Source organism: Pan troglodytes, chromosome 2 (genome assembly GCF_028858775.2).
Source record: "Pan troglodytes isolate AG18354 chromosome 2, NHGRI_mPanTro3-v2.0_pri, whole genome shotgun sequence".
NCBI classification, from domain to species: Eukaryota; Metazoa; Chordata; class Mammalia; order Primates; family Hominidae; genus Pan; species Pan troglodytes.
This window is the reverse complement of record NC_086015.1, coordinates 42590824-42604474: the sequence shown is the minus strand read 5'-3', so window position 1 is coordinate 42604474 and position 13651 is coordinate 42590824. Positions and strand designations below refer to the sequence as shown.

At 44.3% G+C, this 13651-nt stretch overlaps 1 protein-coding gene across 5 annotated transcripts in view; it reads left to right on the top strand.

Annotated features, from left to right (window-relative positions):
• The window catches only part of SCN5A (sodium voltage-gated channel alpha subunit 5), a 103305-nt gene that overhangs the window by 48455 nt on the left and 41199 nt on the right, over nucleotides 1-13651 (top strand). For all 5 annotated transcript variants that reach the window (XM_016940745.3, XM_016940743.3, XM_063806702.1 and 2 more), the window contains exons 13-14: nucleotides 2289-2421; nucleotides 3372-3610. In XM_016940745.3, the coding sequence (XP_016796234.3) occupies nucleotides 2289-2421; nucleotides 3372-3610 (372 nt within the window). The remainder of the gene's footprint in view (nucleotides 1-2288; nucleotides 2422-3371; nucleotides 3611-13651) is intronic.

The window sequence follows — 13651 nt, the reverse complement described above, 5'->3', positions numbered from 1 at the left end:
CAAATGATTTTAGGGAGCCAGCCCTAAAGATGCAGAGGAATGGCGTTCAGGCAGAGGGAATAGCAAGTGCAAAGCCCCTGAGGAGGACACATCCAAAGGATGAGAGGGACTAACAGGGCCAGGTGTGGTGAAACGTTAAAATGAATTTCATGAGTTAGGATTTGGACTGTGCAGGGCCTTCTAGACCATAGATAAGTTTGGATATACTGTGTGAGTAAGATGGGGAGGAGTAGGGTGGGAGAAGTTGTTGAACAGAGGAGTGACATTATCTGATTTACTTTTTAAAGGAATCGCTTTCTACTATGCAGAGAATACAGGGATGAGAAGAAGAAAAGAAGCCAGTTAGGAGGCTGTTGCAGTGGTTTTGGGAAAGAGAAGATGACTGCCTGGACTAGGATGGTGTATTAGTCAGCTATTATAATAATAATGCTGTGTAACAAACTACCCCAGAAGTCAATCTCTAGCAACAAGCCTTTATTCTCATGCTCACTTATCTGCAAGTTAACTACAACATGGCCCATGTAGGTTAGGCTTAGCTGGGAAGCCCTGCTGCAGACTGCATGCTGGCTGGGCTGGGCTCCATGCTGTGGGTTAGGCTCAGGGCTGCTCTGCATCTTTGTTCTGAGGCTCAGGCTGAAAGGGTGACAGCTATCTGGGGAAGCTCTTTTCATGGAGAATTCCTGGAGCACAAGAGCAAGATAAACAGCACTAGCCCAGTTGAGGTTTCTGTTCACAGCATGTCCACTAACATTCTGTTGTCCAAAGCAAGTCATTCATGCCCAGGGCAGGGAAGTTTAATTCACCCTCGGTGGGAGGGGAAAGAGAGTGCATATGTGCCAAGTGATAACCAAACTATCATAGATGGCAAAGAAGGAGGGGAGAAGTTGGGAGAATTTAAAACTTGCTTGTGAGTTAAGCTGGCCAAATTCATGGTTGCGTTGGACCTAGGGTAGTACCGTTGCACCAGCCACCTCAGCCCTCTCAGGTGCCTCCACTTGAATACTTCCATGACTGGGAGCTCACTACCTCCCTAGGCAACATTTCAGAGCAGTCCTACCAATGGCCGGGATGTCCTTAACTTGAGCCCAGATCTATTTGGTACCCACCCTATGCCCTGCTTCTTCTACCCTGGCTAATCTAGGCCCATCTTCCCTCTGCCCTATGAAGATTAGAGTCTTGCTATTGCATGCTGAACAGCTCAGCACCTGGGCGTGGTCATGCAGGGCCCTGCTGAAGTGAAGGCTTTATTGGCCCTCCTTGGTTCTGTGGGAGGCTCCAGGTAAGCCTAGAGAATGCCTGCCTGCCACCTCCCTTCACCAGGGCTGTTTCCAGGCCTGGGTTTTTTACTGATAAAAATGGTGCATGCATGGTGAAAACAAACCCCACAGTGCAGAAGTACATGAAGTGAAAAGGGAACTTCTCCCTCTTTTTCCCCTCCCCCACAATCCCATTCCCCAGATATGTCCACTTTAATTATTTGGTATGCATTTTCCAGATCTTTTTCTTGTTTTTTCATCAAACTGTTTGTCTTGGAGATGTCCGCATGGGAGCATCCAAAGAACTGCCTCGTTCTCTTTGTTGTCTATCAGAGCCCAGAGTTGGACTGTGTCTATAATTGATTTGAATATGGTTGCTATTGATTGGTGTTTTGTTCTTATGGTATTAGGAACACTGCTGCAATGAACATCATTTATGTGTATTTTTGATGCACATGTGTAATTATTTATGAAGTTAGATTACTAGACGAGGACTTGAGGGCCAATTTAAAATTTTCTTGGTAAATCCAGCCTAACTGCCTCCACAAAAGACACAGCCCCCCACCAGCCATATGTAAGCGTTGTACTTTATCCTTCTATTAGCATTATCTTAGAGCATGTTAGATTTTTTTTTCAGCTTCTTTATGCTCTTGACGCTAGGAAACTTGTGGTCAGTTAAGACTCCCAGATCATTTTTGCATGTACTAATGTGTATGGCAGCATCAGGCTCAGGGAGGACCTGTGATATGTGTAGCTTCCTGACCACACTCAGGAATCACTGCTGATGAGAGGCAGTGAAGAAGAAAGAAGAATGAAGGAGACAGTGATTGGGAGGAGGGGTGGAGGGAGTTCTTAACTGGGAGGGAGTTGGGAACAGAGAAGCCCAGCATCCAGTGTCCCATCAAGACCTTCATCCTATCCCTGTGGCATCCCCAGCCTGAGTCTGGACCGGCCTCCCCAGGTCCAGCAGGACAGGAGCTGGGGGCAGGACCCTTTTCCCCAGGCTGACGCAAATCTCCTGATTGCACTCAGACCACGCCATCGGAGGAGCCAGGCGGGCCCCAGATGCTGACCTCCCAGGCTCCGTGTGTAGATGGCTTCGAGGAGCCAGGAGCACGGCAGCGGGCCCTCAGCGCAGTCAGTGTCCTCACCAGCGCACTGGAAGGTCAGCAACCCCAGGTCATTTAAGCACCCCCCACTTCCGCTGCAGGCACCCTCACCTTTATCCCAGCCTGACCCAGGCATCCCCCATTTGTCTTGGCCTGCTTTGGACATCCCCACACTGTCCCAGCCTTCTCTGTTCTGTGTAGCCTTGCCTGTCCTTCCATGTCTTTTCATCTGTTTCAGCTTGTTCTCTCCTGGGTATCACCATGCCTGTGTTTCTCCCAAATACTCCCACATCTGGCCTGTCCCAGATGCTTGTCAGTCTCATTCCATCGTCTCCCAACCATAACCATGTCTATCTAGGACCATCCTGTCCTGAGCATACCCATGCCTGTTCTAGCTATTCCCATATCTACTTCAGACTATTCCAGGCATCCTACATCTTTCCCAGCCATTCCTGCCCTAGGCAACTCCACATCCCTTCCAGTCTGAATGGGGCACCCCCCATCCTGATCTTGTTCCCTCCTATCTCGGATGTATTCTCATCTTTTCCAGCCTGTCCTTGGCATCCCCTCTCCCATTTGTCCTGACACATCCCAGATGTCCACATCTGTCCCTGTCCATTCTGTCCCAGGTGTCCTCGTGTCCGAACTTGCATGTCCCCATTACTGTCTCATCATTTTCAGCCTGTCCTCCCCTGAGTGTCCCCAGGTCTATGTGGGACTGTTGTCTTAAGCAGTTGTACGTTTGTCCTGATAATCTCTCCTGTCCCCATTTTCCCCACCTCCATCTTTGTTTCCTGTCCCTATGGCCCTCTTCTCTCATATTTCCAGATTAAGGAGCCAGGACACAGGCCACCCACTCCCTCGGCCTTCCCTGCTCCCACTGTCCCGCTGTCACCTAGCAGCCCTGTCATCTCCCAGAGCAAGTCATAAATCTTTCCTGGAAGGTATTCCAGTTACATATGACTCAGTCAACAGAATCAAACTAACTCATTGGCTGTCCCCTCAGAGTTAGAGGAGTCTCGCCGCAAGTGTCCACCATGCTGGAACCGTCTCACCCAGCGCTACCTGATCTGGGAGTGCTGCCCGCTGTGGATGTCCATCAAGCAGGGAGTGAAGTTGGTGGTCATGGACCCGTTTACTGACCTCACCATCACTATGTGCATCGTACTCAACACACTCTTCATGGCGCTGGAGCACTACAACATGACAAGTGAATTCGAGGAGATGCTGCAGGTCGGAAACCTGGTAAGGGCTGCCTGCAGCTGGCTCTCAAATGGGCATCCTGGCAGGAGGGGACCTCGGGCAGCTGGCACAGCCTTCATGGGTAAGGAAGAAGGGATCCTGCACACAGAAGGATCTTTTGAGGGTGGGAATCATCATAGAGGACATCTTGGAGGAGGGAGGGAATCTCAGGGTCGGCTTCTAAGGAGCTGAGAAATGTAGATTTGGAGTGGGAGGGTGGAGTGAAAAGAAGTTTATGCAGATGCCCAGAATCTAGAAAACAAAAGTGAGCTGGGGGTAAACCTGAAATGTGTGGAGACTTGAGATTTTGTAATTTGTAGGTGGAGGAGAATGCGTGCAGAAGGAAGTAGTTCTCTTATGGACGGAGCTTGCATCAGTGTTGTTGGATGGGGGAAATTGTGGATGGATGGTTGGATAGAAGGAGGGAAGGATGGATGGATGGATGGATGGATGGATGGACGGATGGATGGATAGCTGGGTGGGTGTAGTAAGTAAATCAGGCAGAGCCAGATTTGAATTCTGACTCAGCTCTTACTAACTAGCTGATCTCAAGCAGTTTACTCAGTAATTGGCCCAATAAATATTTGTTGAATTCAATAAATGTGAAATTAGTATGACAATATCAACCTCATAGGAAGGTAATGAGGACTGTATAAGATAATGTGTATAATATGCTTGGCTCATAGATTGATAAAGAGTAAGCACTCAAAACAAATGATAGCTGTGCTATTGTTGTTGTTGTTAGACTGCTCCTGGAAGTCAGAATGTCTGGATTCTAATTCTGATTTTTTTTTTCTTGATACCAAATCAAGTCCTGCCTCTTTATTATACAGATAGGGAAACTGAGGCCCAGAGACAGGAGGGATGACATGGCAGGGGCAGAGTTGGTCATCTCTCAACTCCCAGGACAGGGCCATATTGGATCAGTCGAGGTAAACAGAGTCAGCCCATCTTTAGAGGATCCCAGGGCAGAGTTGCCATGAGCCCACTGGCCTTAAAAAGGAGCTTCTGAGATCATCATCGAGGTTGGTGTGGGGGTGGTAGGGGGACTTCTGGCCCCATTTGATCTAAGCTTGCTCTTACTGAAGACCCAGCCTGTCTCAGGCCCAGCTGTTCAAGTGACCCACCATAGGCAGGTAGGTCTCTCACACTGTGGGGTATGAGGATTTTCTTTTCTTCTTACTTTCCAAACCCAGGACTCTAGGTAGTTCTCTGCGGGGCCTATTCAGATTTTTTCACCAATTTGAGTCAACTTGCTGTAATTTTACTTTTCTTTCCTTCTATGTGCAAACAGAAGGCAAAGCTACATCTCAGTGGGTAGAAGTCTCATGGCACTGTTGGAAATGTTGGGTGGTCTTCAGATGGTAGTTATGCAGGGTTTCAGTTGAGTGTGTTTTTATCAGGTTGTGACCATTGGGTTGGACTGAGCAGCAAGTTAGGTGTGATGAACAGCACTGGTGGCTTCACTGGGTCAGCAAGTTGTAGCTGAACTGCATTGTATTAAACTTGTCGTTAAAATATTGATAACAGGCAATGTAGTTGTGTTATAGCTATATTTTGTTCTGTTTGAATAGCTTTATTACTAATATGTAAGGTTTTGATTTTATTGCATTTAATATATTCTAGGTAGTTTAAATATTAAGTGTTAAGAAACAAAACCATAAAAATAAGCATGAGTAAATAATCAGCATGGGAAAAGCCTTTCTAAGCATGTCTCTGAAGACAAATTCCACAAAGGAGAAGACTGATAGATTTAGCTAACTTTTTAGCCCATCACACAAATAAAAGTAAAAGGCAAATGAAACTTCTGTTTCCAGCAACATTATGGACAAGAAAATCTGAAAAGTCTCCTATTAATAAACAATTTAAAATACAGGAAACATCCTTTGAATTACATAGCTAAGTGCATGAGAAAGTACAGTAGTTCCTCTTATCCACAATTTTGAAACCATGGAAACATGGTTTCAGTTACCCATGGTCACCTATGACGTGAAAATATTAAATAGAAAATTCCAGAAATAAACAATTCATTAGTTTTAAATGGCACACCGTTTTGAGTATTATGATGAAATCTCACACTGTCCTGCTCTATTCTGCTCCGGGACATGAATTGTCCCTTTGTTCAGCGTATCCATGCTCTATATGCAACCTATCCATTAGTCACTTACTAGCTATCTCTGTTATCAGGTAGACTGTTGTGGTATCACAGTGTTTGTGTTCAAGTAACCCTTATTTTACTTAATCATTATTCCCCAAAGCAGAATAGTAATGTTGCTGGCAATACGGATGTGCCAAAGAGAAGCCAAATATATGACAAAGAGAAGTTGTTAATCTCTTATTGTGCCCAATTTATAAATCAAACTTTATCAGAGGTACGTAGATTTAGGAAAAGGCATAGTATATATAGGGTTCAGTAATATCCATGGTTTCAGGCACTCACTAGGAGCCTTGTGGGAATGTATTCCCCGTAGATAAGAGGGGCTACTTTAACAGAAACCCCAAGTGCCAAAAACAAAAAAAAGCTTAAAAACCATAGCAGTAAACATGTGAAATGGCTCTGTGGTTGCCCTGGGTGGGGTGGGGAGGTGTTGATTTGCATAATCTGGAGGCTTGGATTTTAATGAGCATGTAGAGACAAGACATTCAACCTTGGGACAGTGTGAGTAGGGGTTGAAACTGAGTAGCCCCATAAGGATATGACTATACATTCAGAAAAATGGTGAACCAGAAAAAACCTACACACAGGCCCTGGGAAATGATAAAGAATCCCTGTCTTAGCCAGGGCTGGAAAGGAAAAAAGTAACCCCTGAAAGGCTTGTGACTATGGATTTGGCCTTATACAGATTTGGGGTTCAAATTTACACCTGAGTAGTCCTGGAACCTACATCTAAAAAATTAACATAGAAAGTGATCCTAGAATGATGTCTTGGGGCCCCTAAAAGGGAACAAAACTTCTCTGGAAGGACACACCTTTAGCCCAGGTCAGGCTGGATTTCCCAAATTATAAAACACAGAAGGAAATATTCCACCATGAGGAAGAGTCAGCAGACATACACACACGCAGACACAATCAGGTTATCCCCTTAAAAATGTCACATAGTAGAACTGCTTGATAGAAATGATAAAAATGTTCATAATTGGCCAGGCGCGGTATCTCACACCTGTAATTCCAGCACTTTGGGAGGCTGAGGCAGGCAGATTGCTCGAGCTCACGAATTCGAGACCAGCCTGGGCAACATGGCAAGACCCTGTCTCTACTAAAAATACACAAAAATAGCCGGGTGTGGTGGTGTGCACCTGTGGTCCTAGCTACTTGGGAGGCTGAGGTGGCAGGATCACTTGGATCCCCAGCGGGGCCAAGATTGCAGTGAGCCAAGATCGTATCACTGCACTCCAGCCTGGGTGACAGGACCAGACTCTGCTCAAAAAAAAAAAAAAAAAAAAAAAAAACCTTCATAATAACTAAAGACATAAAATAAGGGATTAAAAACATAAGAAAATAATACAACTTTGAAAAAGAACCAAATAAAATCTCCAGAAATGAAAAATATAGACATTGAGATTAAAATTTCAACATACGCATCAAATAGCTTATTAATACAGTTGGGAAGATAATTAAATGATTGTAAATTTAGATCTAATAAAGTTGCCCAGAACGTAATGTAGAGAGATGAAGAGAAGACATAGAAGAAAGAAGGAAGAAAAACATATCTGACATTATTTTCCAGATTATGTTGTTGTCTATTTAGATCATTTTAGAAAATCTACAGAGAGGCTGTTAGAACTAATACGAGAGTTCAACAATATTAGGGGGTACAGCCTCAGTATTCCAAATAGTGTTCCTAGTCACCATTAACAATCAGCTGGAGAAAATAAATTTTTAAAGTTTCCACTTATGATCACAATAAAAACTATGAGAAATTTAGCAATAAATAGAACAAAAGATATGCAAATTTCACATGAAAAAATTATGAAACTGCCGAAAAACATAAAAGAAGACATAAAAGTAGAGCGACGTACCATTTTCATGAATGAAAGTATGAATATTGTAGGGATACAAATTCTTCCCAAATTAACCTATAAGTTCAATGTAATTCCAGTCAAAATCTCAATACTTTTTTTTAATGGAACTTGACAAGATAATCCTAAGACTCATATGGAAAAGTAAAGTAGATGAAGATAAATTAAGGACTAAGGTAGAGAATTTACCATAGTATGTTAAGATATCTTATAAAGCTAAAAATATTATAGTATTGGTGCAGGGGTGGATAAACAGATTGTGCTACAGAATTGAGACCACAGAAATAGAACAATCCATATTTGGTGACTTGATAAATAACAGAGGTGGCATTATAAATCAGTAGGAGAAGGCTGGACGCAGTGGCTCATGCCTGTAATCTCAGCACTTTGGGAGGCCAGCCGAGGTGGGCAGATCACCTGAGGTCAGGAATTCGAGACCAGCCTGGCCGACATGGTGAAAGCCTGTCTCTACTAAAAATACAAAAATTAGCTGGATGTGGTGGCATGCACCTGTAGTTCCGGCTACTCAGGAGGCTGAAGCAGGAGAATTGCTTGAACCTGGGAGGTGGAGGTTGCAGTGAGCCAAGATCACGCCACTATACTCCAGACTGGGCAATAGAGTGAGACCCTATCTCAAAAAATAAAATAAAATAAAATAAAACAATCAGTAGGAAAAGAATGGGACTGTTTAATAAATGATGCTGGGAGAATGGTTATCTGCATGGAAGAAAATTTAGATCCCTACCTCACATCATATTCATAAATTAGATGCAGGGGAATTGGACTTAACACCTAAATGTGATAAAGCAAAACTTTAAAATTTTTAGAATAAAAACAAGCAAAAAAGCTTTAAGATCTTGGGATTGGGAAGGCCTTCAACAATCCAAAAAGCTTATATCATGAAAGAAAAGATTGCTAAATTATAAATTATTAAAATTTATAATCTCTGTACAACAAGGGATGTTACAAACTAAGTGAACTCACTACCACAAACTGGAAATTGATATTATGATAAGTATTTAACCAGAAATACATGGAATCCAGGCAATATTGAAGATTTACACATCAATAGGAAAAGAGGGATAGTGACAAAATGATAAAAACACAACCACAACGATGGACAAAGGAAATGACAAGCAAATCACAAGAGGTAATTCAGATGGTTATAAACAAATGAAGAGAAACAGAGGAATGGAAATTAAAGCAACACTGAAATACTATTTTTTACCCTAACAGAATAAAAAATAGGCTTCTGTGTGTTGACAGGGTTGTGGAACAGTGGGAACTCACAGCTTGTAAGAGTGTGGATTTGGTACAACGATTTTGGGGAGCAATTGAACAATATTTGGTAAATCACAGATATAAACTGTGTACCCTACAACTCAACAATTCCATATATATATATATATCTTCTTAAGAAAGTCTCACACATCTGTACAAGGAAACATGTATAAGAAAGTTCTTTACAGTACTTTTAGTCATAGGGGAAACTGGAATCAACATAAATGTCCATTAATTTTATAAAGTGGATAAATAAATTGTGGTGTACTCATACATTGAAATACTGTACACGATTAGAATGAATACTTATACATGTGTCAATAAATCTCAAACATGATGTTAAGAATAAAAGGAACAAAGAATAAAAAACATGATGTTAAGAATAAAAGAGAATATATAAAGCATAGCCTATTTACATAAAGTTAAAAGAATACAGAAATACTATGTGTTGTTGTTATATACATTAAAAATGTAAAAATGTGTAGAAATGATAAACATCAAATTTGGGATAGTGATTACCTTGGAATGAATATAGTACTATGGGTGGCTCCTGGTTTATTTGTGATGGCACATGATGGGTAAGAATTCATAGTGGAAGCCATCATTTGAATTACTGGTTTAACTCCTTTGTATCTCAGTTTCCCTATCTGTAAAATGGGGATAATAAACATTACATATCACTTACGGTTATTGTAAGGATTAAATGGTTTAGTATATGTAAAACACTAGAACAGTGCCTGACATACATCAAATGCTATTTAAGTATTTGCTATTTTTTTTTTTTTTTGGTAAGGAAAAAGAAAGCAAGATTTGAAACAAATATGGCATAATGTTAATATTCATTCGAGTTTGGTGGTGGGTGCACAGGTAATCATTTTATTATCCTATACTTAAAGTATATATCCTGAAATATTTTAAAATGTAAACAAATACAATAAAGGTAAATGACAAATCAGGAAAATTGTGACAATACAAATAGTACTAATAGACAAAAGGGTAATATCCTTAATATATAAAGTATGTTTATAAACCATATAAAAAAGCAAACACGTTAATAGAACAATTAAGAGCAAAGGATATGAACAGGAAATTTCACCAAATAAGAAGTACAAAATAAAAAGAAATGTCCAATAAAACAAGAGTGTCCTGTTGGATGAGAAAAGGTCATGGGAATGGAATACCCAATGTTAGCATAGTTAAAGGGAAGCAGTTACTCACATGCAGCTTGTGGACTTGGTTAAAACCTTTCTCCGAGGATCATTCAGCACTATGTGTCAGAATCTCTGAAAACGTTCATTGACTACACAATTTCATCTCCAGAAATCTTTCCTAAGAAAAGAATTAGACAAGTTGTTTTAAAACAAGCATGTAAAAGGATATTTATTGTGGCAATGTTTTTAATAGGGAAAAAGGAATGACCATCACAGGGAAATGGCTAAACCAGTTATAGCACATCTGTACAGTGGAATGTCCCACAAATGTAAAAAAAAAAAAAAAAGAAAAAGAGTGATGTTGTAGATTGTGTTTAATTGGCATGGAAGGATGTTCATAAGGTATTATGTTTTAAATACAGGTTTGCAGTGCATGGAGTATGGTCCCATTAAAGTCATATGCCAAGGTCAAAGAGAATTTGGGGTTCCCCATAAGTTCCCCCAATTCCTGGAAAGCGGCCATTTGCACTCATTGCTCAGTGAACCTCCTGCCAGGAGTTAGGGGAAGTGGGTCACCATGCTCAGAGCCTCTATCTGCCAGATCCCAGTGAGCCTATAAAACATGCAGAGTTGTTTATATCTGAAGGCAGCCCCTGCCTGGGTCTGGAGCTCTTGGCCACTCTCAGCAATCATAATAAATGCTGCTGACAGTAACAATAATCGCCCTCTCATACAGAGTATCCACTTTACAGCCATTAGCTGTAACTCCTAGAAACCTCCTATGGAGTTATTATTATCCCCATTTTATATATGAGGACACTCAAGGCTCAGAGAGATGAAGAAACTGGCCCAAGATCACACAGAGGCAGCCCCTGCTCTGGAACCCGGGCCTGGCCACCATTCTCTGCATATCTTAAACCATGAAGCTTTGATCGCATGGCCTTAGAAAGCCTGGCATGAGCCTGTGGAAGGAAGAGGTCTGTTACCAAAATGTATGTACTTCTCAAGCTTAGCTGCACATTAGAATCACCTGGGAAGTTGTTTTTTCTTTTTTTTTTTTTAAATCCCCACACCTGGGCTCCACTCCAGTCCAATGTAACTAGAATCTCTTGGATGCGACCCAGGCATCCATATTTTTAAAGCTCCCTAGGTGATTACAGAGTGCACCAAGTTTCAGAGCTCAGGGTCAAAAACAGCACTTGAAGTTCGAATCCCAGGAATCTGGTCAAAATGTAGATTCTAATTCAGCAGGTCTGGGGCCTTGCACGTTTCTGCATTTCCAAAGAGCTTCCAGGTGATGCTGTTGATCCCTGAAAATTCTTTTATCATTTCCCCGAAGGGCATTCCCCAAGAGCCTCTCCTGTCTCTTTTTTCCTGAGTCCTAGCTCCACCTGATAACTGCCATCTCACCACCAAAACAGCTGAGAGCCTGCGCAAAGTGAGGTGCAGGGCTTTTCCTGAGCTCCATTCTCTAGAAATGAGTGTCGGCACTCATGGGTGCCAGACCCACCCTGGTGCACCCTGGCAGTGCTGGGGAAGACCAAAAGTGGGGGTCCAAGGGAGGCGCTACCCGGGCCCCACCTGTAGGAGCTCTCAGCAAAGCTGTGCAGGCTGTGCTGCTGAGTGAGGGCTCTAAGCACAGCTGTGTGTGTCTGAGGCTGGGTAGGGAAGGCTCCCGGAAGTCAAGCGGAGCAGCACGGAACAGGCAGGATATGGCGCACGGAAGGCCAAAGGCTCAAACATTTGTACATCTATTCAACAGATACTAGAGGACGACCTATGGGCTGGGCACCGTTCCAGGTACAGTAGGGAAAGGTCCCTGCCATCACACAGCTTATCTTCTAAACAGAAGAGGCTCAATAAACAAATAGTTGTTAGATGGTGGTGTGAAGCAGAGGAAAACGAAGCAAGGATGAGGGATAAGGAATGTGGTGGGAGGGAGGCACATTTAAAGTTACCAGGACGCCCATGGATCAGGTGGCTCTGAAGGGAGTGAGTTATGCGGCTGGGGAAAGGCACGACCCGGGGAAAGGGAGCAGCAAGTGCAAAGGCCCCGAGGAGGGAACAGCAAGGAACAGGTGTGGCTGGAACAGGAGAGCAACAGGCAATGGGGCTGGGGGTTGGAAAAGTTATGAAAGCAGGTTTGGGTGCTGGGGAGAGAAGCAGGTCTCAAGGCTGTCTCTCTACGTGTGAGGAATGCAAACTGAGGCTGGAGGATTTCAGGGTCCCTCCCTTTCCCAAGACCCGGCTGAGGGAGGAGCAGTTCCCTCTGGGCACAAGCACTAAAGGGACCCCTGAAGTCAGGAGGGCTGGGCTGGTGGGTGGTGCCCTGTGTGGCAGTGCTGAGGAGCCCACCCACCTGCCCTCCCGGTGCCTCTCTCTGAGCCAACAGCATCCCGCTGCCCTCCAGCCCACCTCCACAGGGCCTCTTCTGAGCTGATGGTGAGAGGATGGCACTGGGGTGACCAGCAAATGCCTCTCCTAGCACAGAGCCCCGTCAGGGCGGGTGCCCAGACCAGAGTGACCTCCCCACCTGATTGCCAACCCCAGCGAGGTGCCTCAGCCATGCCCGTCTTTGACCCCCACCTCCTCACAACTGCTGCAGGCCTGACACTGTTCTCAGGGGTACTCTGGCCCTCTGGCTTTAGCCCTCCCCTCCAAAAGACCCTGAGTGCCTCCTCACTGCCCTCAGGACAGCCCCCCAACTCCTCAGCATGGTCAAGAGGCCCTGCGTACAGGACCCTGACTTCCTGCCATCCACACCGTCACAGAACATTCTCTCCTCTGGGAACCAGGCTCCCATCAATTGGCATACTGCAGGGCAGCTGGCACAGCTCTCTGGTCCACTGCACCATGGGATCCTTGACCACAGGGTTCTGCCAGCCAAGGCTGGGCAGCTCGGGACTCGTAAGTCAATGAACCGGGCAGAGCTCAGCCTCTGCCCACTCAGGAATGTTTCCAGAAGAGAGAGGAAGTTTCCCTAAATTCTGAAGAGCAGCACTAGGTTCCTCTCCTCATTCTCAAACTTAATAGCTACATGACCCCAGACAAGTTACTTAACCTCTCAGTGCCTCAGTTTCCTTACCTGTAAACTGCAGGCAATGATACTTCCTCATGGGGTTGTTGGATGAATCAAAAGAAACAACATGTGCAAAGTGTTGTGACCAGCACTTGGCATGTAGCCCTCGGGAAGCAATGGCTGCTGATTATCACAGTGGGCAGAGTCCAGCAGGTAGATGAGGAGGAAAGGCCTCGTGAGGAGCAGGAACAGCAAGGACAGAGGCCCTGGGTCAGGGGAGCCATGAGCATCGTGTTGATGCATGGATTTGGCATGTGATGGGTGAAAGCCCTTCCTGTGGACACACGGATCAGAAGTCTAGTGCTAGGTCATGTCACTGTCCATCGCAGGTGCCCCCTAGAGCTGTGAGTCTCTGTGGAGCCTGCGAAGGGCCCAGGCCATTCCTGAAGGCCAAGCTGGTGTGCCTGGTATGCTTGGTGAGCAGCTGGAAGGGCTGGGAGAGCAGGCTGGAGAAGAGAGCTGTCCCCAAGGGGCTGGGCCACAGCCAAGCAAACCCCTACTGGGAGCCTGGGT